The 26328-nt window shown below is 37.6% G+C and overlaps 1 protein-coding gene across 2 annotated transcripts; it reads left to right on the forward strand.

Moving 5' to 3' along the window:
* The first annotated feature begins 1246 nt into the window (after positions 1-1246).
* On the forward strand, positions 1247-26197 carry LOC117323905 (serine/threonine-protein phosphatase 5-like). 2 transcript variants are annotated; one of them, XR_004531850.1, is made up of 15 exons: positions 1247-1412; positions 3301-3470; positions 3623-3694; positions 6695-6839; positions 7326-7447; positions 13919-13984; positions 14287-14385; positions 14875-14980; positions 15224-15284; positions 15925-16006; positions 16224-16311; positions 16745-16964; positions 20244-20325; positions 20929-22103; positions 22322-26197. XR_004531850.1 is itself a non-coding variant. In XM_033879428.1 (14 exons), the coding sequence occupies exons 1-14, from the start codon at positions 1259-1261 to the stop codon at positions 20986-20988; spliced, it is 1527 nt and encodes a 508-aa protein (XP_033735319.1). In that variant the 5' UTR covers positions 1247-1258; the 3' UTR covers positions 20989-26197. The 2 variants fall into 2 exon arrangements, 1 of the variants encoding a protein (XP_033735319.1); XM_033879428.1 differs by having other exon boundaries at positions 20929-26197.
* The last annotated feature ends 131 nt before the right edge of the window (positions 26198-26328 follow it).

Raw genomic sequence — 26328 nt, forward strand, 5'->3', positions numbered from 1 at the left:
ATATTAAGACGTTAAAACAGCATCAAATCATAAGCAATGCTAATTAATAGACTCACATACGTGGGCTTATAAGAGGGGAGTAAGAAAACAAAGGGAGAGCTGATAACCTACAGAGACCTATAGAATATGTATACGATGTATATTAAAAATATATAGTGGTCTCTGGAAATTGCGGAATGAAATGTAAAAAGAACGACCTGTCTACTCTTATCATTATTAAACACTAATGCTGGTAACGCTCTTTCCCTCGCCAGTCTGGACCGTTTTGTTGAAAACATGTTTCTTAATAGACATTCCTCAATTTTTTTATGCCCCCGCCATGAAATGACAGCGGGGAGCATTTATGCCATTTCCAATTTTGTTTTTGTTTTCACTTTTTTGAAGTCGCTGAATCTAGGAATTATGCCACTTATCACACTGAAGGTAGATAGTGGTCAAAATGATCTCAAAAGCATCAATATTAAAATAAAAAAATATATGTAAAATTTGAAACATTCTGTTTGCTCTGTTGTTTTAGTTTATGTTGCTTGATTATAAAAATCATTCAAAGAACTCGTGTTGCCATGTCATGAATGTTTAAGTAAAATTAGCAACTTAATCTATGTTTTATAATCAGTAAGTTTTTATGACTCAGTAACAAATGTCCTGAATCCAAATTGTGGGCTTTTGTACAGTTCGTTTGTATATCACTCAAATTTTACAAATATAATGTCAACATCAAATCATTCAATAGACATAAGAACTGAGGAAAGCAGCCTAAGATTCAGGAGATTATAATGGCGGGAATATTTCAAATCAAGGAATTTTACTGCAGGTTTTATTTCTATTTAATCATAAAGATTAGGCGTATGCATGCATATCTTAATTCAATTTAAACATTTATTAGCTAGCTCTATTATAATTACAAGTGTAATTTGATGGCTAAACAAAAACAACGGCAGAAACAGTCTCAGAGACGTACAAATGTAGATTACGGTCTTGTTATTTATCTACATTTGTACGTCTCTGAGACTGTTTCTGCCGTTGTTTTTGTTTAGCCATCAAATTACACTTGTAATTATAATAGAGCTAGCTAATAAATGTTTAAATTGAATTAAGATATGCATGCATACGCCTAATCTTTATGATTAAATAGAAAAAAAACCTGCAGTAAAATTCCTTGATTTGAAATATTCCCGCCATTATAATCTAATGGCGCACATGGCACGTGTGATAATTATCTCCCTTCGTAGTAGCTCTCCTGGGTAACTATGTAGCAATGGCGGACTCTGACATGCCGAACGCAGATGGTGACGGGAAGCAAATCAAAGAGGAGACTACACCTGAGATAGCTATCACAGTGACTGAAGATCCAGAAGATAAAGTGAAAGAGGCAGAAAAACTTAAAGAAAAGGCTAACGAGTTTTTCAAAAGTAGGCCATATGTGATAACATAATTTTGATTTCTGTCTCTTGGTCATGTGGTTTACGGTAAATAATATCCTGCTACAGTTGATAGTCTAGGACTTACTTTCATTTTGAATTAAACTGATTAGATATGCCAATATTTCCCTCCAATTATTTTTATAAATTGACCAGATCCAATTGCTATGTGATAATGAAAATATTTTAATTCATTTAATTTAAACAGTTAAATTCATATACGCCGCCTTAAGATCCGACCTGCTTTTGCTGTGTCTATACAGGTTGTATATCTCCAATAATCATTCGCTATGGGAAGTCTCGTTTATCAGTGTATATACACCCAATAAATGGCCCTAATCATATATTAGGTCCAATGTGTTGACATCTAGTGCCTACATGTGACCAGGGCACAATGGATTGTATATGGATCAGATATATTCTTGGACTTTAAGATCTGATTACAAAAAAAACCACTGTCTAACCAAATCTTTTTATAGTACCCCAGGAACCTGAGAATAGAGTTCCAGATTGAAGAGAATTCTGTCAACAAATGAATTGTATCAATTTATGTATATCAATATTATATATAATTATTATAAAAATAATAATAAAAAAACAAAACAGAAAAAAAACACATAGCGAAAAAACAAATAAGTAATAGATTTTTTGTACACGTACTAGCCAACACACTATATTTTAGACAGATTCCTTGTAAGTTGTTGCCCAGTTATTTGGAAAAAAAAACCCCACTTTAACCTTGACCACTTACAGTATGTTATGAAATGTGGCTTTACTATTTGACATGTGTATTCCGTAATGTCACAAGACCTTTCCTTGGTCCTACATTTGTGGACCTGCTGACATTATGATTGACCGGTACCTTTGACAACTTTTAAATGTTAACCATATGATTGAAATAGCGTTTTCCTTTTTGACATGTGTGTCCCTTGGCACAAAATCTTATTGCATGAGCATACCTGCTGACCTTGACAGTGACCGTTGACCTTCTAAGCCTAATTCTGAATTTCAACTCACCCAGTGATCTGTGTTGTCTTCTTACAACTCTTGTTTTAAAGGTAATTACCTAAGTTGATATTTTTTATTGGATAACAATTCAATTACATATTACATTCAATACATTGTCAGCATTAATTTACTCTATTATAAGACTAGCTACATCCTGGTTTTAAAACATGCTAAACAGTATAAACGTGCATTGAGGTACAAGTATGTTCAAAAGTATTCACTTATATATCAACTATATACTAATGTCATTAATGGAGAAGCTGTATTTTTGTTAATTATCTGTAGCAAAAGTTTTCCCTGTCTTAGTCAATATTTGTTTAGTTGGACAATCAACCTTGCTTAGGGTATGAAAAGTTGTTGTAGATATGTTGTTTTTTTTATTCAGTTTTGGTATTTGAGTGTAGCTTTCTAGCTTAGGGAGATATCAAGGTTGGAAATATCAAAGTGAATGGCTTTGTCATGTTTGATTCATTTTAAAAGATCACATCTAAAAGGTGAAATGTTTATTTGCATAACTGATAATACACTCCAGCTCCCTGTGATATTTGTGTATTGATAGTTAATTTATTTCCACTAAAATAAGTCTACAATTGTATGATTTTCATCTATATATTCCCTTTAAGAAGATCTATATGTTCGGTGACATAATGTTTTACACACTTCAATCATACTTAGAAGTAAGTCAAATAGAGTACAATCTATAAATCAGTTTTTCCAGCATTGTAACTTCACATGGGATATGTAAATTGTAACAGAACTGTATTACCTGAAAGCCTGGCATGAAATAATTTCAGGGGCTGGTCTTCATTGATTATTTTGGTTATCAACATTGATGTTTTCCCAAAATAATTGTTCTATCTTTTTTATTCAGATGAAGACTATAATCAGGCAATTACATTCTACACACAAGCAATAGAGCTGAACCCAGATGTGGCGACCTACTACTGTAACAGGAGCTTTGCCTACCTGCGCACAGAATGCTTTGGTTATGCATTAAATGATGCTGGCCGAGCCCTTCAGCTGGACAGGTCCTATATAAAGGTATACATGTTCCTTGTGACATTTTGTATCTTTTATCTTAATATTATTGTTAGTAGAGAACTGTAATAATTGTTTTACCATTCTTACATATAACCTATCAAACTTGATAACACCAATGCATCACATCGAAACTGCTGTTTATTGTGTTGTAGGCCTATTACCGACGAGCATCTGCGAACATGTCTCTGGGTAAATACAAGCTGGCACTTAGAGATCTGGAGACAGTAAGTTTTTATCAGAACTTTGTATCAAATATATATAGACACTGCTTAAAGTATTCCTTCGTGTATGTCTTATATTTGTCCTACCTCCCGGTGTGAGACAAAGTCTCACTTATTTTCAAGTCATTTATTCTGGTATCTCGTCATTCTCTCCAGTATTTGGCTGACACCATTTTTGTTTTAATACAAACTTAGTACTTTTTTCAACAAGATTTAATGAGATTTTGGCTAATTCAGCGATCATGGTCATCAGTATTTTGGTAGCCATGATCGCTAATGCATTGGCAGGAATTGCCTAACACAGTCAAGTGAGAGCTGCAGACCAAGGCAAGGAGTTTCACTCAGGAAAATGTCTTGAATTTGCTGTCCCCATGATGACATGGTGGTCTTCCCTTGTGGTTTTCCTCCACCTCCACAAAAACAGGTGTCTGCATTCTCTGGACTGGATGATATGGTAGTTGACATACATAACTTGTATTAAATGTGTATGCTTGATTTTCTTCATGTGGTTGATGGTTAAGGTTGTAGATGTTTCAGTGCCATATTATAGCCTTAGACACCCGATCTGATAATCCTTTGTGGAGTGTATGTGATATCGTTGTACTGTTGTGTTAGAGCAAGTGCTCCAATAAGTTACGATACATACTGTACAATGAGGGCTGTATGAACTGTCCATACTGTCCATATAGTCGCCATTGTATGTAGGTATGTATGGTTAAAAGCTTCGTTGACTAATCAGAGAACCTGCTGATATTGGACACTTCACTCACAGGTGCTTGCCAGTGTGATGTTTGTCTCTAGAATACCAGAAATATCAAAAGTCAGGTTGCTTACAAACTTCATTTCTTTTTGTTAACAAATTTTCATCAGTTTATTCTTTGTCAATTAAGAAAGAAACTTTGTTAATGATAAGTGACAGATATGTCAAAACTCCACTATTATTCACAGCCTGGTCAGACTGAAGAATCACATACTTTCATTGAATTCAGTCTGATATAAAACATGAGTATCATAGATCAGTGAAAGTAGGTCTGATTATAATCATTATTATTAATTACAATACTGGCACATCTGTTGGTTGTAGTGGGACATGAAATGGTATTCCTTCATGTCATTTATACTGATACTACTCTCCCGGCTGACAGAGACATTAATATCTTAAATTTAAAGTTTGTGATACAATAGAAGCTTTCCGATCTTAATGGTCTATCAGAGTTTAACTTGCAGAGTTTAACAAAAAAAGTAGAATTATACAATAAAATATCAAGTAGAGGAATATGTATGGCTGTCAATGGTCTTATGTGGTGTCATGCTCCATTGTGATTTGCCCTCCCCATTGTGACCTTCTGTACAAGGCATCACCTACTGTTATTGGGATTTGCCCTTCCCATTGTGACCTTCTGTACAAGGTACCACCTACTGTTCCTTTGTGATTTGCCCTCCCCATTGTGACCTTCTGTACAAGGCATCACCTACTGTTATTGGGATTTGCCCTTCCCATTGTGACCTTCTGTACAAGGTACCACCTACTGTTCCTTTGTGATTTGCCCTCCCCATTGTGACCTTCTGTACAAGGCATCACCTACTGTTATTGTGATTTTCCCTCCCCATTTTAACCTTCTGTACAAGGCATCACCTACTGTTCCTTTGTGATTTTCCCTCCCCATTTTAACCTTCTGTACAAGGTACCACCTACTGTTCCTTTGTGATTTGCCCTCCCCATTGTGACCTTCTGTACAAGGCATCACCTACTGTTATTGTGATTTTCCCTCTCCATTGTGACCTTCTGTACAAGGCATCACCTACTGTTCTTTTGTGATTTGCCCTCCCCATTGTGACCTTCTGTACAAGGCATCACCTACTGTTATTGTGATTTTCCCTCTCCATTGTGACCTTCTGTACAAGGCATCACCTACTGTTATTGTGATTTCCCCTCCCCATTTTAACCTTCTGTACAAGGCATCACCTACTGTTCCTTTGTGATTTTCCCTCCCCGTTTCAGTGTATGAAAGTATATATGAAAATTCCTTAGACAATATGTCTACAGAAAATTGAAATCCCATAGCCCAAGTCATTTTTCCATAGACCCATTTTGTAAACATATTGTTGAAAGTAGCATAACTGTCATGCAAACACTTGCATCATCAAGTAAATTATCATATGGGTAAAACAAACTCTATTGTAAGCTCTGATTTCATATGATCATTTGTTAGAAAATATTGGAATGTTGTTTACATGAATTGTAATGTATGTCAGGACTCAAACTTTTCATAGCCAATGGGGCCAACACTTTGAAATTTTACATAGACCAACCAGGTTTTCAATAGTCTCTGGCCATCGGACCACCTTCACTTTCGAACACTGCCGTTTTAACCTTCTGTACAAGGTACCACCTACTGTTCCTTTGTGATTTGCCCTCCCCATTGTGACCTTCTGTACAAGGCATCACCTACTGTTATTGTGATTTTCCCTCTCCATTGTGACCTTCTGTACAAGGCATCACCTACTGTTCTTTTGTGATTTGCCCTCCCCATTGTGACCTTCTGTACAAGGCATCACCTACTGTTATTGTGATTTTTCCCTCTCCATTGTGACCTTCTGTACAAGGCATCACCTACTCTTCCTTTGTGATTTGCCCTCCCAATTGTGACCTTCTGTACAAGGCATCACCTACTGTTATTGTGATTTTCCCTCTCCATTGTGACCTTCTGTACAAGGCATCACCTACTGTTCCTTTGTGATTTGCCCTCCCCATTGTGACCTTCTGTACAAGGCATCACCTACTGTTATTGTGATTTTCCCTCTCCATTGTGACCTTCTGTACAAGGCATCACCTACTGTTCCTTTGTGATTTGCCCTCCCCATTGTGACCTTCTGTACAAGGCATAACCTGGAGTGGTTGTAAAAATACGCTTTTAAAACTTGTATGTAGAGACTGACCATAATATAACAATAGAATGTATTTTTGTCAAATTCTTAGCAGGTGAATTGTTGTTTTGGTAGGTAGTAAAGGTGCGTCCAAACAATAAAGATGCCAGAGCCAAGTTTAACGAATGTCAGAAAATCGTACGCATGATGGCCTTCCAGAAAGCCATCTCCGTAGAGGACAGCAAGTCGGTGGCTGAGCAGATTGATCTGGCTGCAATGAGTAAGTAAAGGTTTAATTAGTAGTCTCTCTTCATTCAATATTTACTTATATATCATCTGTCGTATGTGTTGATAACTTCATACAGGTGTGACAGATAGTTTGAATATTTGTTAAAAAGGTTTGGACATGAGTGAACATTCTATAAAAGATTCAAAATTTAAACAAGTGAATTATGTGAGAATATTCATTAAAAACATATTTTTTGAGATTGTTGTCAAATTATTGCCATCAGTTTGATTTGAGGCCATAAAAAATGTGTTCTATGCAACATGGCAAGTCATAGTGTCAGGAATATAGCATTAATTCTAACACATAACAGTAGTAATATGTAAAAGATTTTACATTCTAATTCACTGTCTGATACGATAGTCATGTCAAAGAATCATGGATACATGCTCATTGTTTGAATACTTTACAGGTAGATTACCTATGTTTATCCCAAATACAGTTCAAACAAAAACTATATCTTTTTGTATCTTCTACCAGGCATTGATGATGACTACGTTGGACCAAACTTTCAGAATGGAACAGTTACAGAGGAGTTTGTCAAAGAACTCATGGCAACATTCAAAGATCAAAAAAGTTTACACAGAAAATATGCATACCAGGTAAAACAAATGATGTTATAGTGTTGATAATACTTATTAATAGATCAATTTATAACTAAGATAAGCTCTGTAGAAATGCATCGTGTAACACTTTGATTTTATTTTGATAATGCAACAGGAACAAATATTATGAAAGGTGAAACATATCTTAGAAACTTAATTATCCTTACTTTTACTTAAATATCTTGGAATTAAATGTTTGGTAGGAATTATTAGAAAAGCTGCATATTAAATTCCAGATAAAAAGTCGGAAGTAGACTTCAAGCTGATAAGTTAGTGAGGAGGGATCTAAATTGAAATTGTTAGACTGTTAGAGGTACAAAACATTCCAAAACTAGCACCATAGGTGTGACTGAGTGTTACCATTCTATAGACTTCCACACACTAGTACCATAGGTGTGACCGAGTGTTACCATTCTATAGACTTCCACACACTAGTACCATAGGTGTGACTGAGTGTTACCATTCTATAGACTTCCACACACTAGTACCATAGGTGTGACTGAGTGTTACCATTCTATAGACTTCCACACACTAGTACCATAGGTGTGACTGAGTGTTACCATTCTATAGACTTCCACACACTAGTACCATAGGTGTGACTGAGTGTTACCATTCTATAGACTTCCACACACTAGTACCATAGGTGTGACTGAGTGTTACCATTCTATAGACTTCCAAACACTAGTACCATAGGTGTGACTGAGTGTTACCATTCTATAGACCTCCACACACTAGTACCATAGGTGTGACTGAGTGTTACCATTCTATAGACTTCCAAACACTAGTACCATAGGTGTGACTGAGTGTTACCATTCTATAGACTTCCACACACTAGTACCATAGGTGTGACTGAGTGTTACCATTCTATAGACTTCCACACACTAGTACCAAAGGTGTGACTGAGTGTTACCATTCTATAGACTTCCACACACTAGTACCATAGGTGTGACTGAGTGTTACCATTCTATAGACTTCCACACACTAGCACCATAGGTGTGACCGAGTGTTACCATTCTATAGACTTCCACGTACTAGTACCATAGGTGTGACTGAGTGTTACCATTCTATAGACTTCCACACACTAGTACCATAGGTGTGACTGAGTGTTACCATTCTATAGACTTCCACACACTAGTACCAAAGGTGTGACTGAGTGTTACCATTCTATAGACTTCCACACACTAGTACCATAGGTGTGACTGAGTGTTACCATTCTATAGACTTCCACACACTAGCACCATAGGTGTGACCGAGTGTTACCATTCTATAGACTTCCACGTACTAGTACCATAGGTGTGACTGAGTGTTACCATTCTATAGACTTCCAAACACTAGTACCATAGGTGTGACTGAGTGTTACCATTCTATAGACTTCCACACACTAGTACCATAGGTGTGACTGAGTGTTACCATTCTATAGACTTCCACACACTAGTACCATAGGTGTGACTGAGTGTTACCATTCTATAGACTTCCACACACTAGTACCAAAGGTGTGACTGAGTGTTACCATTCTATAGACTTCCACACACTAGTACCATAGGTGTGACTGAGTGTTACCATTCTATAGACTTCCACACACTAGCACCATAGGTGTGACCGAGTGTTACCATTCTATAGACTTCCACGTACTAGTACCATAGGTGTGACTGAGTGTTACCATTCTATAGACTTCCACACACTAGTACCATAGGTGTGACTGAGTGTTACCATTCTATAGACTTCCAAACACTAGTACCATAGGTGTGACTGAGTGTTACCATTCTATAGACTTCCAAACACTAGTACCATAGGTGTGACTGAGTGTTACCATTCTATAGACTTCCACACACTAGTACCATAGGTGTGACTGAGTGTTACCATTTTATAGACTTCCAAACACTAGTACCATAGGTGTGACTGAGTGTTACCATTCTATAGACTTCCACACACTAACACCATAGGTGTGACTGAGTGTTACCATTCTATTGACTTCCACACACTAGTACCATAGGTGTGACTGAGTGTTACCATTCTATAGACTTCCACACACTAGTACCATAGGTGTGACTGAGTGTTACCATTCTATAGACTTCCACACACTAGTACCATAGCTAGGTCGGTGTGACCGAGTGTTACCTTTTTATAGACTTCCTTTCACTTAGGCGGCCAGGTTTGATTCCCTGATCAGAGGTGGAAAGGTATTCGGTCACTGCAAATGATTACAGTGATTGTAGTTTTGAAACAATCATATGTCATTATTTCAGATAATCCTGGAATGTAAGAACTTGTTCATGAACCAGCCTGCGTTAGTAGACATCACAGTACCAGCAGTAAGTGTTAAACCTAGCTTGTCAGTAATCCTCATTTACAAATATTAACTATCGTCACTATATTGAGATAAGTTCAATACCAATTAACTGATTAACTGCATTTCTCAATTATCTCTTTGTATGGTATATATTATTTAAAAGATGCTTTGTTTCACACAGTAACTGGTATATCTGTAGTTTTAATGTATATCAAATAAAATTATAATTGGTTTGCATGTACTGAACACTGAATCAACTCTTAGTCCTTGACTTGAATGGGAACAGATCAGTAAATTCTTGTTATCTCTTTCAGGGAGAGAAGTTCACTATATGTGGTGATATACATGGGCAGTATTATGATCTACTTAACATATTTGAACTGAATGGGCTTCCTTCAGAGAAAAATCCATATGTATCCTTTTACTGTAGAAATGTTTTGTATGTGATACTCCAGACATTGCAGACATCCATTGTTTGTGTTGCCCCAGACATTGCAGACATCCATTGTTTGTGTTGCCCCAGATATTGTAGACATACATTGTTTGTGTTGCCCCAGATATTGTAGACATACATTGTTTGTGTTGCCCCAGATATTGTAGACATCCATTGTTTGTGTTGCCCCAGATATTGTAGACATCCATTGGTTTTGTTGCCCCAAACATTGTAGACATCAATTGTTTGTGTTGCCCCAGATATTGTAGACATCAATTGTTTGTGTTAACCCAGACATAGCAGATGTCCAGTGTTTGTGTTGCCCCAGATTTTGTTGATATCCATTCTTTTTGTTGCCCCAGATATTATAGCCATCCATTGTTTGTGTTGCCCCAGATTATGAGATATTATAGCCATCCATTGTTTGTGTTGCCCCAGACATTGTAAATGTCCATTGTTTGTGTTGCCCCTCCACTATCTAGATTGGATGTCTTTTGAGTCATTGATGGTCCATGAATTTTCCTTAAGTGTTTCCAGCTTTTCAATGGAGATTTTGTGGATCGAGGATCTTTTTCAGTAGAGTGTATTCTTCTGTTGTTTAGTTATAAACTGCTCTACCCAAATCATTTCTTCATGGCCAGAGGTATGTAATATCTACCAATGATACAAGATGAGATTCTGTTTCATTAAACACAACTTTGTTTTGGGAATGACAAATTATAAAAATTAATAGATAAACAATGTACATATACTTTACCTTTGACACTAAAACATTGCTTGATCAGTAAACAAACAATTTACTATTTAATAGAAGCAGGTGCTGAAGAAATACAGTTGAGTGTAGACTAAAGGTTACACCCAAGTGCACTCCGAGTGCACTCCATTTGGACTTGGAGTGCACTCCGTTTGGACTCCAGGTAAACTTGGAGTGCACTCCAAGTGGACTCCGAGTCTACCTGGAGTCCTATAAGACACCATGTCTGCCCCGGGTCTATAATCAGACTATATCATATATAAATATTAATACTTTGATGCTTTTAATATAATTTATTATAAATAAATAGATTTTTACAAATTACTTTTGTTCTGTTCATATTACTATTTACATTTGTTTAGTCTACTAGGAATATTTATTTTATTGTTAATACATGGTAATAATGCCTACATGTTAAATCTATATTTATCAAGATCCATAAAATACAGTTATACAATTTATGCTATAATCAGGTTTTTATGAAAGTTAATTGCTTATTATTTCCAGTACTAAAGTATATAGGTCTCTGTTATTTCATATTTTATTAAAATGTAATTAAACTGTATTTCATTTATAGGCTAACAGGTGGAAGGGGTCTTTTGTTTATATAATCAGGCCAGGGTTGTGGTGGTCCTTTGTTTGTATAATCATGCCAGGGTCTATGTGTCTGAATTTTCTGGGGATTTTATGAGGGATGACTGCCGAGAGCAGAAGATAGCTGACAGAAATTGGTCGCTTTAGAAAACAAATTAGCGACCGCCGTTCCAAAATCACCAGCCGTTAGTCACATTAGACAGGTAGTCGCTATACAGAGGGTCGTTATATAGTAAAATATCACGGGGAATCCTAAAACCGGTCTTTATAGACAGGCAGTCGTTATATACAGGGGGTCGTTAGAGCAGGTTTGACTGTATCCTTACTTTTACTTAAATATCTTGGGATTGAATGTTTGGTAGGAATTATTAGAAAAGCTGCATATTAAATTCCAGATAAAAAGTCGGAAGTAGACTTGAAGCTGATAAGTTAGTGAGGAGGGATCTAAATTGAAATTGTTAGACTGTTAGAGGTACAAAACATTCCAAAACTAGCACCATAGGTGTGACTGAGTGTTACCATTCTATAGACTTCCACACACTAGTACCATAGGTGTGACTGAGTGTTACCATTCTATAGACTTCCACACACTAGTACCATAGGTGTGACTGAGTGTTACCATTCTATAGACTTCCACACACTAGTACCATAGGTGTGACTGAGTGTTACCATTCTATAGACTTCCACACACTAGTACCATAGGTGTGACTGAGTGTTACCATTCTATAGACTTCCACACACTAGTACCATAGGTGTGACTGAGTGTTACCATTCTATAGACTTCCACACACTAGTACCATAGGTGTGACTGAGTGTTACCATTCTATAGACTTCCACACACTAGTACCATAGGTGTGACTGAGTGTTACCATTCTATAGACTTCCACACACTAGCACCATAGGTGTGACTGAGTGTTACCATTCTATAGACTTCCACACACTAGTACCATAGGTGTGACTGAGTGTTACCATTCTATAGACTTCCACACACTAGTACCATAGGTGTGACTGAGTGTTACCATTCTATAGACTTCCACACACTAGTACCATAGGTGTGACTGAGTGTTACCTTTCTATAGACTTCCACACACTAGTACCATAGGTGTGACTGAGTGTTACCATTCTATAGACTTCCAAACACTAGTACCATAGGTGTGACTGAGTGTTACCATTCTATAGACTTCCACACACTAGTACCATAGCTAGGTGTGACTGAGTGTTACCATTCTATAGACTTCCACACACTAGTACCATAGGTGTGACTGAGTGCTACCATTCTATAGACTTCCACACACTAGTACCATAGCTAGGTGTGACTGAGTGTTACCTTTTTAGGTCACCTGAGACAAAGTCTCAAGTGACCTATTCTAATCCCCTTTTGTCCGTCGCCGTGCGTCGTGCGTCCGTAAACAATTTACATTTTAGACTTCTTCTCCAAAATCCCTAAACCAAATTCAATGAAATTTGGCTGGAAGCTTCTATGGCTAAAGGTCAACCAAAATTGTGAATTATATGGTCCCCACCCCCCAGGGGCCTGAGGGGCGGGGCTAAAATGGGTCAAATTGACTAAAACTTCAAAAATCTTCTTCTCTACTCTCAGATATGGTTATGAATCAAACTCTCTTCATAGATGGAAGGGACTTAAGGTGCTTTACCAAAATTGTGAATTTCATGACCCAGGGGTCTCACGTTTGCCTCTGTGGAGGGGGTAAACTTTACTATAGTTTATATCTATAGGGAAATCACATTTTTGACTATAATTTGTTTAATTTTGATTGGAATTCATTCTAACTTGGTTAACATTATCAGTATTGGATGACAGTTTGATGGCATGCACATGTTAGCCCTGACTGACCCCCAGGGGCTAATGGGCGGGGCTAAAAAGTGTCAAATTTACTGAAATTATAAAAATCTTCTTCTCTACTCTCAGATATGATGGAATCAAATACTCTTCATGAATGGAAGGGTCTTAAGGTACTTTACCAAAATTGTGAATTTCATGACCCTTGGGTCTCAAGTTTGCCCCTGGGGAAGGGGTAAAAATTACTGTAGTTTGTATAGGGAAATCACATTTTTGACTCTAATTTGTTTGATTTCGATATGAATTCATTCTAACTTGGTTAACATTATCAGCATGGGAGGACAATTTGATGGCATGCACATGTTGGCCCTGACTGACCCCTAGGGGCTGATGGGTGGGGCCAAAAAGGGTCAAATAAATTAACTGAAATATTTCAAATCTCAGGTGACCGTTAAGGCCCATGGGCCTCTTGTTATAGACTTCCTTTCACTTAGACGGCCAGGTTTGATTCCCTGATCAGAGGTGGAAAGGTATTCGGTCACTGCAAATGATTACAGTGATTGTAGTTTTGAAACAATCATATGTCATTATTTCAGATAATCCTGGAATGTAAGAACTTGTTCATGGACCAGCCTGCGTTAGTAGACATCACAGTATCAGCAGTAAGTGTTAAACCTAGCTTGTCAGTAATCCTCAGTTACAAATATTAACTATCGTCACTATATATTGAGATAAGTTCAATACCAATTAACTGATTAACTGCATTCCTCAATTATCTCTTTGTAAGTTTGTATGGTATATGTTATTTAAAAGATGCATTGTTTCACACAGTAACTGGTATATCTGTAGTTTTAATGTATATCAAATAAAATTATAATTGGTTTGCATGTACTGAACACTGAATCAACTCTTAGTCCTTGACTTGAATGGGAACAGATCAGTAAATTGTTGTTTTCTCTTTCAGGGAGAGAAGTTCACTATATGTGGTGATATACATGGGCAGTATTATGATCTACTTAACATATTTGAATTGAATGGGCTTCCTTCAGAGAAAAATCCATATGTATCCTTTTACTGTAGAAATGTTTTGTATGTGATACTCCAGACATTGCAGACATCCATTGTTTGTGTTGCCCCAGATATTGTAGACATCCATTGTTTGTGTTGCCCCAGATATTGTAGACATCCATTGGTTTTGTTGCCCCAAACATTGTAGACATCCATTGTTTGTGTTGCCCCAGATATTGTAGACATCAATTGTTTGTGTTGCCCCAGATATTGTAGACATCAATTGTTTGTGTTAACCCAGACATAGCAGATGTCCAGTGTTTGTGTTGCCCCAGATTTTGTTGATATCCATTCTTTTTGTTGCCCCAGATATTATAGCCATCCATTGTTTGTGTTGCCCCAGATTATGAGATATTATAGCCATCCATTGTTTGTGTTGCCCCAGACATTGTAAATGTCCATTGTTTGTGTTGCCCCTCCACTATCTAGATTGGATGTCTTTTGAGTCATTGATGGTCCATGAATTTTCCTTAAGTGTTTCCAGCTTTTCAATGGAGATTTTGTGGATCGAGGATCTTTTTCAGTAGAGTGTATTCTTCTGTTGTTTAGTTATAAACTGCTCTACCCAAATCATTTCTTCATGGCCAGAGGTATGTAATATCTACCAATGATACAAGATGAGATTCTGTTTCATTAAACACAACTTTGTTTTGGGAATGACAAATTATAAAAATTAATAGATAAACAATGTACATATACTTTACCTTTGACACTAAAACATTGCTTGATCAGTAAACAAACAATTTACTATTTAATAGAAGCAGGTGCTGAAGAAATACATGTATAACACAGGAGAGTTGTGAAGTAAACTTATATTACATTTTTCTTCCTAGGTAACCATGAGAGCTACACCATGAACCAAATGTATGGCTTCGAAGGAGAGGTCAAGTCCAAATATCCTTTGTGTGTAACTGGTCTCTGCCAGCAATTTACTGAGGCTGTCATTGGGTCTAATGTCTTGTTTGTGGCTCGGGTCTACTGCCTGGCTTGTTTGTGGCTCGGGTCTACTGCCTGGCTTGTTTGTGGCTCGGGTCTACTGCCTGGCTTGTTTGTGGCTCGGGTCTACTGCCTGGCTTGTTTGTGGCTCGGGTCTACTGCCTGGCTTGTTTGTGGCTCGGGTCTACTGCCTGGCTTGTTACTCCCTACCCATGCCGGTTTGTGTTTCTTGGGAAGCTGAGAAACAGGCCGGTTTGTGCTGTCGTGGTTGTGCCCCTGGGCAAGACTCTTTACCCAAATTGCTCTGGATGGCATGCGACAAGTCTCCCATATGATGTTCAATGATACCCCTGTTTAAAATGACAAACAAACATTTAGTCTAAAGCTTTTACTGCATTTTTTGGCATGTTATTGATGATAAAATAGCATGTTAAAAACTAAGATGATATATTATTTCTAGATACATGTATGTTTTGACAGAAAATCTGAGGCAATTGAAATGGTGTACCAACAGGAAAGGTTCATATCATACTTGAAAGAAGATATTTGGAATGTTAAAGAAATAATGTATGAACAGTTTTTCCTTAACACTTTCCACATATACTGCCCAAATGGCGGACCTCTTCACTGAAGTCTTTAACTGGCTACCCCTGTGTCACTGTATAAACAACAAAATTCTAGTAAGTTCACAAAAGTTTCAAACATAATCAATATTTACCTGTAATGTGTATAAAACTTCTAACTACAAATTCACTATAAAATGTTTGTATTGTTAACTTCTGAAACTTTTCAGACTTCAGTACATGCTATATCTTTGTGCTAGGCAATATACATATAAGGCACTGATAAAGAACCAGTATTCTATATGATGTAAATTTTCATTTTTCTTTTTGATAGGTAATGCATGGGGGTTTGTTCAAAGATGACAGCACTACGTTAGATGATATCAGGCAGCTGCAAAGAAATCGGCAACCACCAGAAAGCGGTACATTTTTCTTGTGTTTTAATTTCTATAAAGTGATTATTGCATGTTGATTTCTCTAACATGATTACAAAGTTTGAATTTTTTGCCCCTTTTTAAGAATTTTTGTTTTTAAAGATCAGGTCAGTCCTTTTTTGGACAAATATTCCTAAACTACTATTATAAATTTTATCAAAATTTAATGTGATGAGTACATCAACCATAACAAAATAGGAACATAATGATAATTGTCTACTTTTGCATCTCATTTTGTTCTTGTATTGTTGCCATGGTAACTAAAACAGAGGTCTCTGATCGGTAAAAAACATTTTGCCTATAAAATCTGTTAATGTTTCAAACCTGGTATGTTAGTGTTATGAGATGTGGTGACATACAAGAATGGAAGCCATTCGTTGATCAAAATTTAACAATTGCCTGATAAATGTGATTGTTGTAGGGGCAATGTGTGAACTTTTGTGGTCAGATCCACAATCTGTCTGTGGCCGCAGTGAAAGTAAACGAGGCGTGGGCACCATGTTTGGACCAGACATTACCAAATCCTTCCTACAACGCAATAACCTTGATTACATTGTGCGAAGTCATGAGGTGAAACAGGAAGGATATGAGGTGGCTCATGACGGCAAGTGTATAACCGTGTTCTCCGCCCCTAACTACTGGTAAGTATTCCCTGGACTAAATCACTGTAGGGTTACTATCAGGTGTATAACTGTGTTCTCCGCCCCTAACTACCGGTAAGTATTCCCTGGACTAAATCACTGTGTAGAGTTACTATCAGGTATATAACCGTGTTCTCCGCCCCTAACTACTGGTAAGTATTCCCTGGACTAAATCACTGTAGGGTTACTATCAGGTGTATAACTGTGTTCTCCGCCCCTAACTACCGGTAAGTATTCCCTGGACTAAATCACTGTAGGGTTACTATCAGGTATATAACCGTGTTCTCCGCCCCTAACTACTAGTAAGTATTCCCTGGACTAAATCACTGTAGGGTTACTATCAGGTGTATAACTGTGTTCTCCGCCCCTAACTACTGGTAAGTATTCCCTGGACTAAATCACCGTAGGGTTACTATCAGGTATATAACTGTGTTCTCCGCCCCTAACTACTGGTAAGTATTCCCTGGACTAAATCACTGTAGGGTTACTATCAGGTATATAACCGTGTTCTCCGCCCCTAACTACTGGTAAGTATTCCCTGGACTAAATCACTGTGTAGAGTTACTATCAGGTATATAACCGTGTTCTCCGCCCCTAACTACCGGTAAGTATTCCCTGGACTAAATCACTGTGTAGGGTTACTATCAGGTATATAACCGTGTTCTCCGCCCCTAACTACCGGTAAGTATTCCCTGGACTAAATCACTGTAGGGTTACTATCAGGTATATAACCGTGTTCTCCGCCCCTAACTACTGGTAAGTATTCCCTGGACTAAATCACTGTAGAGTTACTATCAGGTATATAACCGTGTTCTCCGCCCCTAACTACCGGTAAGTATTCCCTGGACTAGATCACTGTAGGTTTACTATCAGGTGTATAACCGTGTTCTCCCCCCCTAACTACTGGTAAGTATTCCTTGATCTAAATCACTGTAGGGTTACTATCAGGTATATAACCGTGTTCTCCGCCCCTAACTACCGGTAAGTACAGTGGAACTTCGTTAACTCGAACTCGGATAACTCGAATACCCCGCTTAACTCGAAGTACCTCGCCGGCCCCGGCCGAATTCTCTCTTTATCTTAGCAAAAAAAACTCGGAAATTCGAATTCGGATAACTCGAAAAACTCGGATAATACAAAGAAAAAATTTGGTCCCAACAATGAAAATCCTACTTGAAATGTTCGGATAACTCGAAGTATAATTTTCGTCGATCGGTGGCAAACGCCAACATTTTTTAAGAGCTAAATTCCGTTTGTAATACTGAACATATCGGCACTACTAACCTACATGCTATTATAAGTGTTTCATAAATTCATAGAAGAAATTGTCGGTTGAATCTTATAACAACAAGTCTTGGTGATAAAAAGTACTGCTTTACTTACATCAGGTAATTTCCCCAAGGCGGTCGCCGATATCAGTACACACGATAGTCAACAACTCATCTACCCGTTCGCTCAAGCGGAACTAATCTCTGACACACCGGTAGATCTACCCGGCTGATGTTTTTACAGGTGTAGAAATGACACAGTCACCGGCGCCTATTAAATCTTTAAACTGCTGAAACAATAGCGTAATTACTGCCGAGGTGTTCAGAGTACAACTGTAACGGTCAGTGCTGTCTATTAAATCGGATAAAACGCCAACTCAGTTACAGTAACATTTTATACGCACATGCGCAGCCCAACTTCCGGTGCTAATACACATGGAAATGGCGTGGTTATCAATAAAAAGTAAGTAGGCCGATCAAACAGTATTTTATATATGTCCAATAAAAGGTAATGGTTCTGTTACGTTTTGTATGCAATCTGTGTTAAACTTAAACGGTTATTTGTTTTGACATTAATAACTTGTTATTTTGTCGAATTCCGTTTTATCGTTTACCTTTTGCAAACATGACTTGCACATCAGATCGTTATTGAAGTGACTAAGTGAAAGAAACTTTATCGTGACTGTATATCTGCAAAACTACACCAAATTACAAGTGACATAACGAAACATTACATATATATTTACATGTATTGACCAGTCTTCACACTAAACTGATGAGCGACAGAGCGAAGTTATAATGATTATATAATGTTGACAAATATTGACCAAACTTTTCACCAAAAACGATAACTCGCTTAATTCGAACACTCGGATAACTCGAAGTTTTTTCGTGGTCCCGTCGACTTCGAGTTAACGAAGTTCCACTGTATTCCCTGGACTAAATCACTGTGTAGAGTTACTATCAGGTGTATAACCGTGTTCTCCGCCCCTAACTACCGGTAAGTATTCCCTGGACTAAATCACTGTAGGGTAACTATCAGGTGTTAGGTGTAGTTTTAAAATCATATCCACATTTAGATTAGAAAAATCAGGAGGAAAGCAGAAAGGAGGTATATAGTATGGTTTGCTACATACCAAGAGTAACAAATGTATGGGCCTGTGGCCTTCAAATGTTGAGAACAGTTTCCTGGTGAGAGTGTGGAAATGGTGCATAACACAACACATTACATACAATGTAACTGTGACCTAAATTTTGACCTTTGACCTTCCAAGGCAAATATTGTTTCTGTGCTATAGAACCATCAAGATGTTTGCGGGTAAATGACTAAGATCTTGGAAAGACTATTGTTGACTTACATATTACATATGTAAAACAGTTTTCGGTCCTATATATCCCATACGCTTTATGTGAGGTCCTCATAATGCATGTTGTACATCTTGTGATGATGTTCAGCTGCATACCAATGTGAACTTTGACCCTCATAAGGTGCATTGAAAAATAAAAGCACCAAGTAGGATGACTTTAAGGCAAAGGGCATACAATGGCTTTGAAATTACTGGTTTATTATGCCAATCTTTAAATGTTATGATAAAGCATATTGAACTGGTGTTGACTTGTGTGAGAGTTCATTAACATACATCATGATGATCTATATCATACTGAAGGTGAAGAGATATGTAAATAGAGAATTCAGTAAATATATCTTATAAAGAAACTAACAGGTCAAGTTTATGTCTCTTATTCAAAGGAACTAACAGGTCAAGTTTATGTCTCTTATTCAAAGGAACTAACAGGTTCAGTTTATGTCCTCTTATATAAAGGAACTACAGGTCAAGTTTCTGTCTCTTATATAAAGGAACTACAGGTCCAGTTTCAGTCAGTTATTTCTGCTATGCCACCAAGAACCTGGATTAATTGTCATGCAACAATCCAAACTTAATTGTATGATCTGTAGCATGTTAAATTCTTTTTGCCAGAGTAACACTAACACTTGTCTCTACATTTTCAGTGATACTATGGGCAACAAAGGTGCATTCATTAACATCAGAGGTGATGACTTGACGCCCAAATTTACGTCCTTCAGTGCAGTGGTAAGTTTCATACAAAGAAGATAATAGTCAGTATTTTCTAACTCCCCAACACACATGCTTACATACTACAAAAGTTATATATAGTAAGCACTTTGCATGTGATTGGTCCATGTGTGCAAAGTTTATTACAAGATATCTCATCGACCCCTGCAGGGCTTTAATTCAATGCTTTGGGAATGAGGTCCATGGGTTTGAGCCTGGCTGTTAATAGGATGTTAAACAAAATAAACCTAAACCTCCATGGTTTGAATATTGGCAAAAAAATACAACAAAACCTAAAATTGCATGACTATTAAATTATTAATACTACTAAATAATAATGTAGGTAAATATGTAAAGCTGTACATGTTAGACTATCATTATTGTGGGAATATCAATGCTTAGATTGGGAAAAAGGTCCCGAATCTTGCATAAACTGAGTCCTGCCCTGCATAGATACACATGGTTAGGTTTTGTTGATCACCTGTCATGGTTTAATGTCAAAGGTTGTACTTGACCACTTTCAAAATAAAAAACTAGACAGATTTAGATCAAATTTTATTGATTATTGGGGAGATGGAATGCTATGATTTTTTTTTGATTTTTTTTTGATTTTTCTTTCAGCCACATCCCAATGTCAAGCCTATGGCCTATGCAAGCTCCTTGTTCAGTATGTTTGGATGATGGACCAATCACCTAGTGACTTAATTCTGTGTAAATCTGAAGATGACATATATGTGTGAGAGAGTGAGTCATGGTTAGGATCAAGTAGGACTGGGTTCCTGGAGCACTAGAATTGTTCCATGGGGACACACAGTTACTCTTTATCACTAGTCGAGCACATGAGTACTAGTTAAGGGGGATAAACAGTTATCCTTGAGTACTGGTTACCAGGGGACACAAAGTTAACCTTGAGTTCTGGTTACAGGGGGACAAACAGTTATCCTTGAGTACTGGTTACAGGGGGACAAACAGTTATCCTTGAGTTCTGGTTACAGGGGGACAAACAGTTATCCTTGAGTTCTGGTTACAGGGGGACAAACAGTTATCCTGGAGTACTAGTTACAGGGGGACAAACAGTTATCCTGGAGTACTAGTTACAGGGGGACAAACAGTTATCCTGGAGTACTAGTTACAGGGGGACAAACAGTTATCCTTGAGTACTAGTTACAGGAGGACAAACAGTTATCCTGGAGTACTAGTTACAGGGGACAAACAGTTATCCTGGAGTACTAGTTACAGTGGGACAAACAGTTATCCTGGAGTACTAGTTACAGGGGACAAACAGTTATCATGGAGTACTGGTTACAGGGGGACAAACAGTTACCTCTGAGCACTAGTTACAGTGTGACAGTTACCCTGGAATGCTACTAACTAGTTACAGCTGGACATTAACCTTGGACCACTAGGGCTGTAACAGAAGGAGGAACTTATTCCATTTTACTCTCTATGAAATCAGTGACTTGTTCCTGAGATGAGCTGTATTACCTACATATTTGGTTAATCATCATGACCTTAACCTATCAGTGCATGAATTATGTTGCTTTAAGAAGTGATTTTGGAAAGAATAATGAATATAGACATTATAGTGACAGTATAGTTTGAATACATAATCAAGTGAATGTTTTTAACTTTTTAAAGTAGACATGACTTGTTGTAACTACTGCCTCCTCTGTTACCAGCCAGGAGTTGTCAGGGATGTTGTGTTAAACTGCAATAGTACATATTAAGTTATGTTATGTTTTGTGAAAGTACTGCTCAGTCATGTTTGGATGATATAAGATTCAGCTTTAGTACAGGTGTGCAGACACTGGCCCGTGTATGTATGGGTGACAGGTGTACAGTCACTGGCCCGTGTATGTATGGGTGACAGGTGTAGAGTCACTGGCCCATGTATGTATGGGTGATGTGTACAGTCACTGACCCGTGTATGTATGGGTGACAGGTGTACAGTCACTGGCCCGTGTATGTATGGGTGATGTGTACAGTCACTGGCCCGTGTATGTATGGGTGACAGGTGTGCAGTCACCGGCCCGTGTATGTATGGGTGACAGGTGTACAGTCACTGGCCCGTGTATGTATGGGTGACAGGTGTACAGTCACTGGCTCGTGTATGAATGGGTGACAGGTGTAGAGTCACTGGCCCGTGTATGTATGGGTGACAGGTGTAGAGTCACTGGCCCGTGTATGTATGGGTGACAGGTGTACAGTCACTGGCCCGTGTATGTATGGGTGACAGGTGTACAGTCACTGGCCCGTGTATGTATGGGTGACAGGTGTACAGTCACTGGCCCGTGTATGTATGGGTGACAGGTGTACAGTCACTGGCCCGTGTATGTATGGGTGACAGGTGAACAGTCACTGGCCCGTGTATGTATGGGTGACAGGTGTAGAGTCACTGGCCCGTGTATGTATGGGTGACAGGTGTAGAGTCACTGGCCCGTGTATGTATGGGTGACAGGTGTGCAGTCACTGGCCCGTGTATGTATGGGTGACAGGTGTAGAGTCACTGGCCCGTGTATGTATGGGTGATGTGTACAGTCACTGGCCCGTGTATGTATGGGTGACAGGTGTAGAGTCACTGGCCCGTGTATGTATGGGTGACAGGTGTAGAGTCACTGGCCCGTGTATGTATGGGTGACAGGTGTAGAGTCACTGGCCCGTGTATGTATGGGTGACAGGTGTGCAGTCACTGGCCCGTGTATGTATGGGTGATGTGTACAGTCACTGGCCCGTGTAACTATGGGTGACAGGTGTAGAGTCACTGGCCCATGTAACTATGGGTGACAGGTGTAGAGTCACTGGCCCGTGTATGTATGGGTGACAGGTGTGCAGTCACTGGCCCGTGTATGTATGGGTGATGTGTACAGTCACTGGCCCGTGTAACTATGGGTGACAGGTGTAGAGTCACTGGCCCGTGTATGTATGGGTGACAGGTGTAGAGTCACTGGCCCGTGTATGTATGGGTGACAGGTGTAGAGTCACTGGCCCGTGTATGTATGGGTGATGTGTACAGTCACTGGCCCGTGTATGTATGGGTGACAGGTGTAGAGTCACTGACCCGTGTATGTATGGGTGATGTGTACAGTCACTGGCCCGTTTATGTATGGGTGAAAATGTTCTGTAGAATTACATTAAAAGTGTGACACGAAAAAATAAATCATTTTTGTTAATGTAACCTAGAGTTACAATGTTGTTAACATACATATGTAATTATTTAGACACCAATTTATTGGTAATGTACTGATTTAATACCTAGAATGTGTTGTGCACTGCAGCAAATGTCACAAAGAAAAGCATCAGGTAGTTATGATACCTCAACATAAACTGATGATGTAATACTCTTACTGCCCAAGTGGGATCCTGAAATACTTCATTAAATGTTACTGTACATATCTTTATATTTATCATCAAATAATGACTATACAATCTGGAGAATATACTGTACAGAATGTAGGGGGGAAATTGACAAGACAGTAGTTCATGGAAAAAACATGACATTAAGATTTAACTTTGTTGTATTTGAACATTTGAAAATAAATGAATATATTTTACAGTACATAAAGCAAAGGGAACAAAAATAAGATGGCATGATACTTATGTACGAGGGCTGATTGATAAGTTGTGAGCCTCGTATTGAAGGATTTGAATTTTGCCGTACATATTGTATTATTTTTCGACATAATCCCCTTCAGTATCTATACACTTTTGCCAGGTGTTTTAGGGCCTTAATGCCACTTTTATAGAACTCCTTTTCTTGGCTGTTTAGAACATCATCCACTGTATGTTAGGGTTAAGGTGCCTGAAATAGGTGTTTTCAGTTTTGGAAATAGATCGATGAAAGACTGATGGAAATAGATGAAAGACTGATGGAGTGAGATCAGGTGAATAAGGTGGATGCTCAAAGAGTTTAAAGCCACAATCGTGAATGGCAGCCATGGCAATGACACGCTCAATCACCTTTAGCCTAACACTAACTGATTTTGTCCACTTTACAAATGCCACTTTTTTTGTTTACTTTAGAGCGTTACCTCGTCGATATAAACTAACCAACTGAGACCAGTCCTTGGGTACACGGCCCTATATATTCAGAGAATAGTAAGACTTAAAAAGAACATCCTTGAGTACCTCCTTCAATACGAGGCTCACAACTTATCAATCAACCCTCCTAAATGTGTTCTATCATTGCATAATGCACCACACAGAATAAAATCTATGCAACAGAAACCAGATATAGAATCCGATAACAATTATGACTATATAGTATTAATATCATATTGTAATTATTAAGGCAATGGAAATTAAAGTCAGATGGGGACCCAATGATATTAAAGTTCTTAAAATATATATAACTGTGGTATACAAATGTTAAAAAAATTTTTTTTTTTTAATCATGCCTGAAATAGCATAATTATGTTGGTGATGAAGCCAACATAGCAATATAAAAATTCCATTGTCTCAATCATTATACACAATTCCTAGTTAGAAGTTATCGTCATATTGCCATTGAGAAAAGAAATAGATAATGTATTCTTAGTTTATCTTTGGAGTGACATTGTTTGGCATCTGGTTCCATGACACCTACCAGGAAAAAAAACTGTTCCTTCATTTGACCACTGCTGCAACTGATTTTTTTTTTTTTTAAGAAATTACTTGAATGTACAGTATGAATTGGCTTTAAAAGTTTTCACTCCCCAACATACACCAGTGAATATGCAGGTCAAATAATGTACTCAAATGAATAAAAAAATCCTGACGACCAATCCATATACAATTTTAATATTACAGAGGAGATAATTATTTTAAATATTGGTACACTTGTATGTATGTAAGGAGGTATAAATGATTTATTTTTAAAGGAATGATACTTCAGACATAGTGTAGAATGCATTGTCATGTTACTTTATTGTTACAGTCTTCATTTTCAACATTTAAGGTCTTACTCTGAATGTATCTATTACTGGAGAGTATTGTTTATAGATAATTACCTTTTATTAGGATATTAATTCATATCCTTCTGTACACCACCTAAGATGTTTTCTAATTGATAACAACAGGCCTTAGGGAAATCAATTATCGACTGAAGGGATCATTAACAAAAATCGTACAATGTTTTTTGTTTATCTACTAAACTTATGTAACTGTTTATTGTTCTATGTCTGTATGTGATCGTTTGTAATTTACTTGTGTCTTGATAAAGGGCAGATTGCCTTGAAATTTTGACAATTTACTTGCCTGTGCTGTTGTTATTAGTGACTTATTACTATATACAACAAATATCAAAATGTAATCTTAATAGAGATGGTCGTTTGGACAGATTCGACTGTATATACATGTACATGTAGATATACATGTAGGAGGGATCTGATGGGGCAGTATAGGGGTTGATGACACTAAATTAATGATAATGTATTTTTATCCATGTTTATCAAACCATTAATCTGGTAAATGTACTACTGTCAAATGACACATGCTTGGTGATAAGCCCAGCCTCTTGTTAGTAATATGTAGAATCAAATATGGTGTATGATTCCAGACTTAATTAATAACTGTTGTTTCACTGTAATCTCTCCTAAAATGGAAACTTCATTTAAATATCATTATCCTTGTATAAAGACAGTCTTGTGTATAAGATTGATAAGTCACAAATCTCTTCTGTGTAGTTTTATTCTTATGAAAACCAGACATACCCTGCACATTTTGTGAAATTGATAAGAGTATGCTGAGCTGAGGCTTCAGGCAGGCCAGTTGTTTGTGATATTGTTTTATTGAGTGCTGAATTCTTACCTGGATATTACTGATGGGTGGAGTCTGATGAAAAAGGAAAGGAGGATGAAAGACTTTTGCGAAATTGATATTTATGTGTATTAAATAAAAATGATAAGAAATTGAAGGATTTTTCGTCATCTCTCCCTAAAAGTACCATGATCCTCTTTTTATTGCGTATATGTATGCAGGTATGTATGTAACCTCAATGATGTCCTCACTTTACCATCTTCATTTTTAATCTGATCGTAATGAAAC

This window comes from Pecten maximus, chromosome 3, assembly GCF_902652985.1.
Source record: "Pecten maximus chromosome 3, xPecMax1.1, whole genome shotgun sequence".
Classification (NCBI taxonomy): Eukaryota; Metazoa; Mollusca; class Bivalvia; order Pectinida; family Pectinidae; genus Pecten; species Pecten maximus.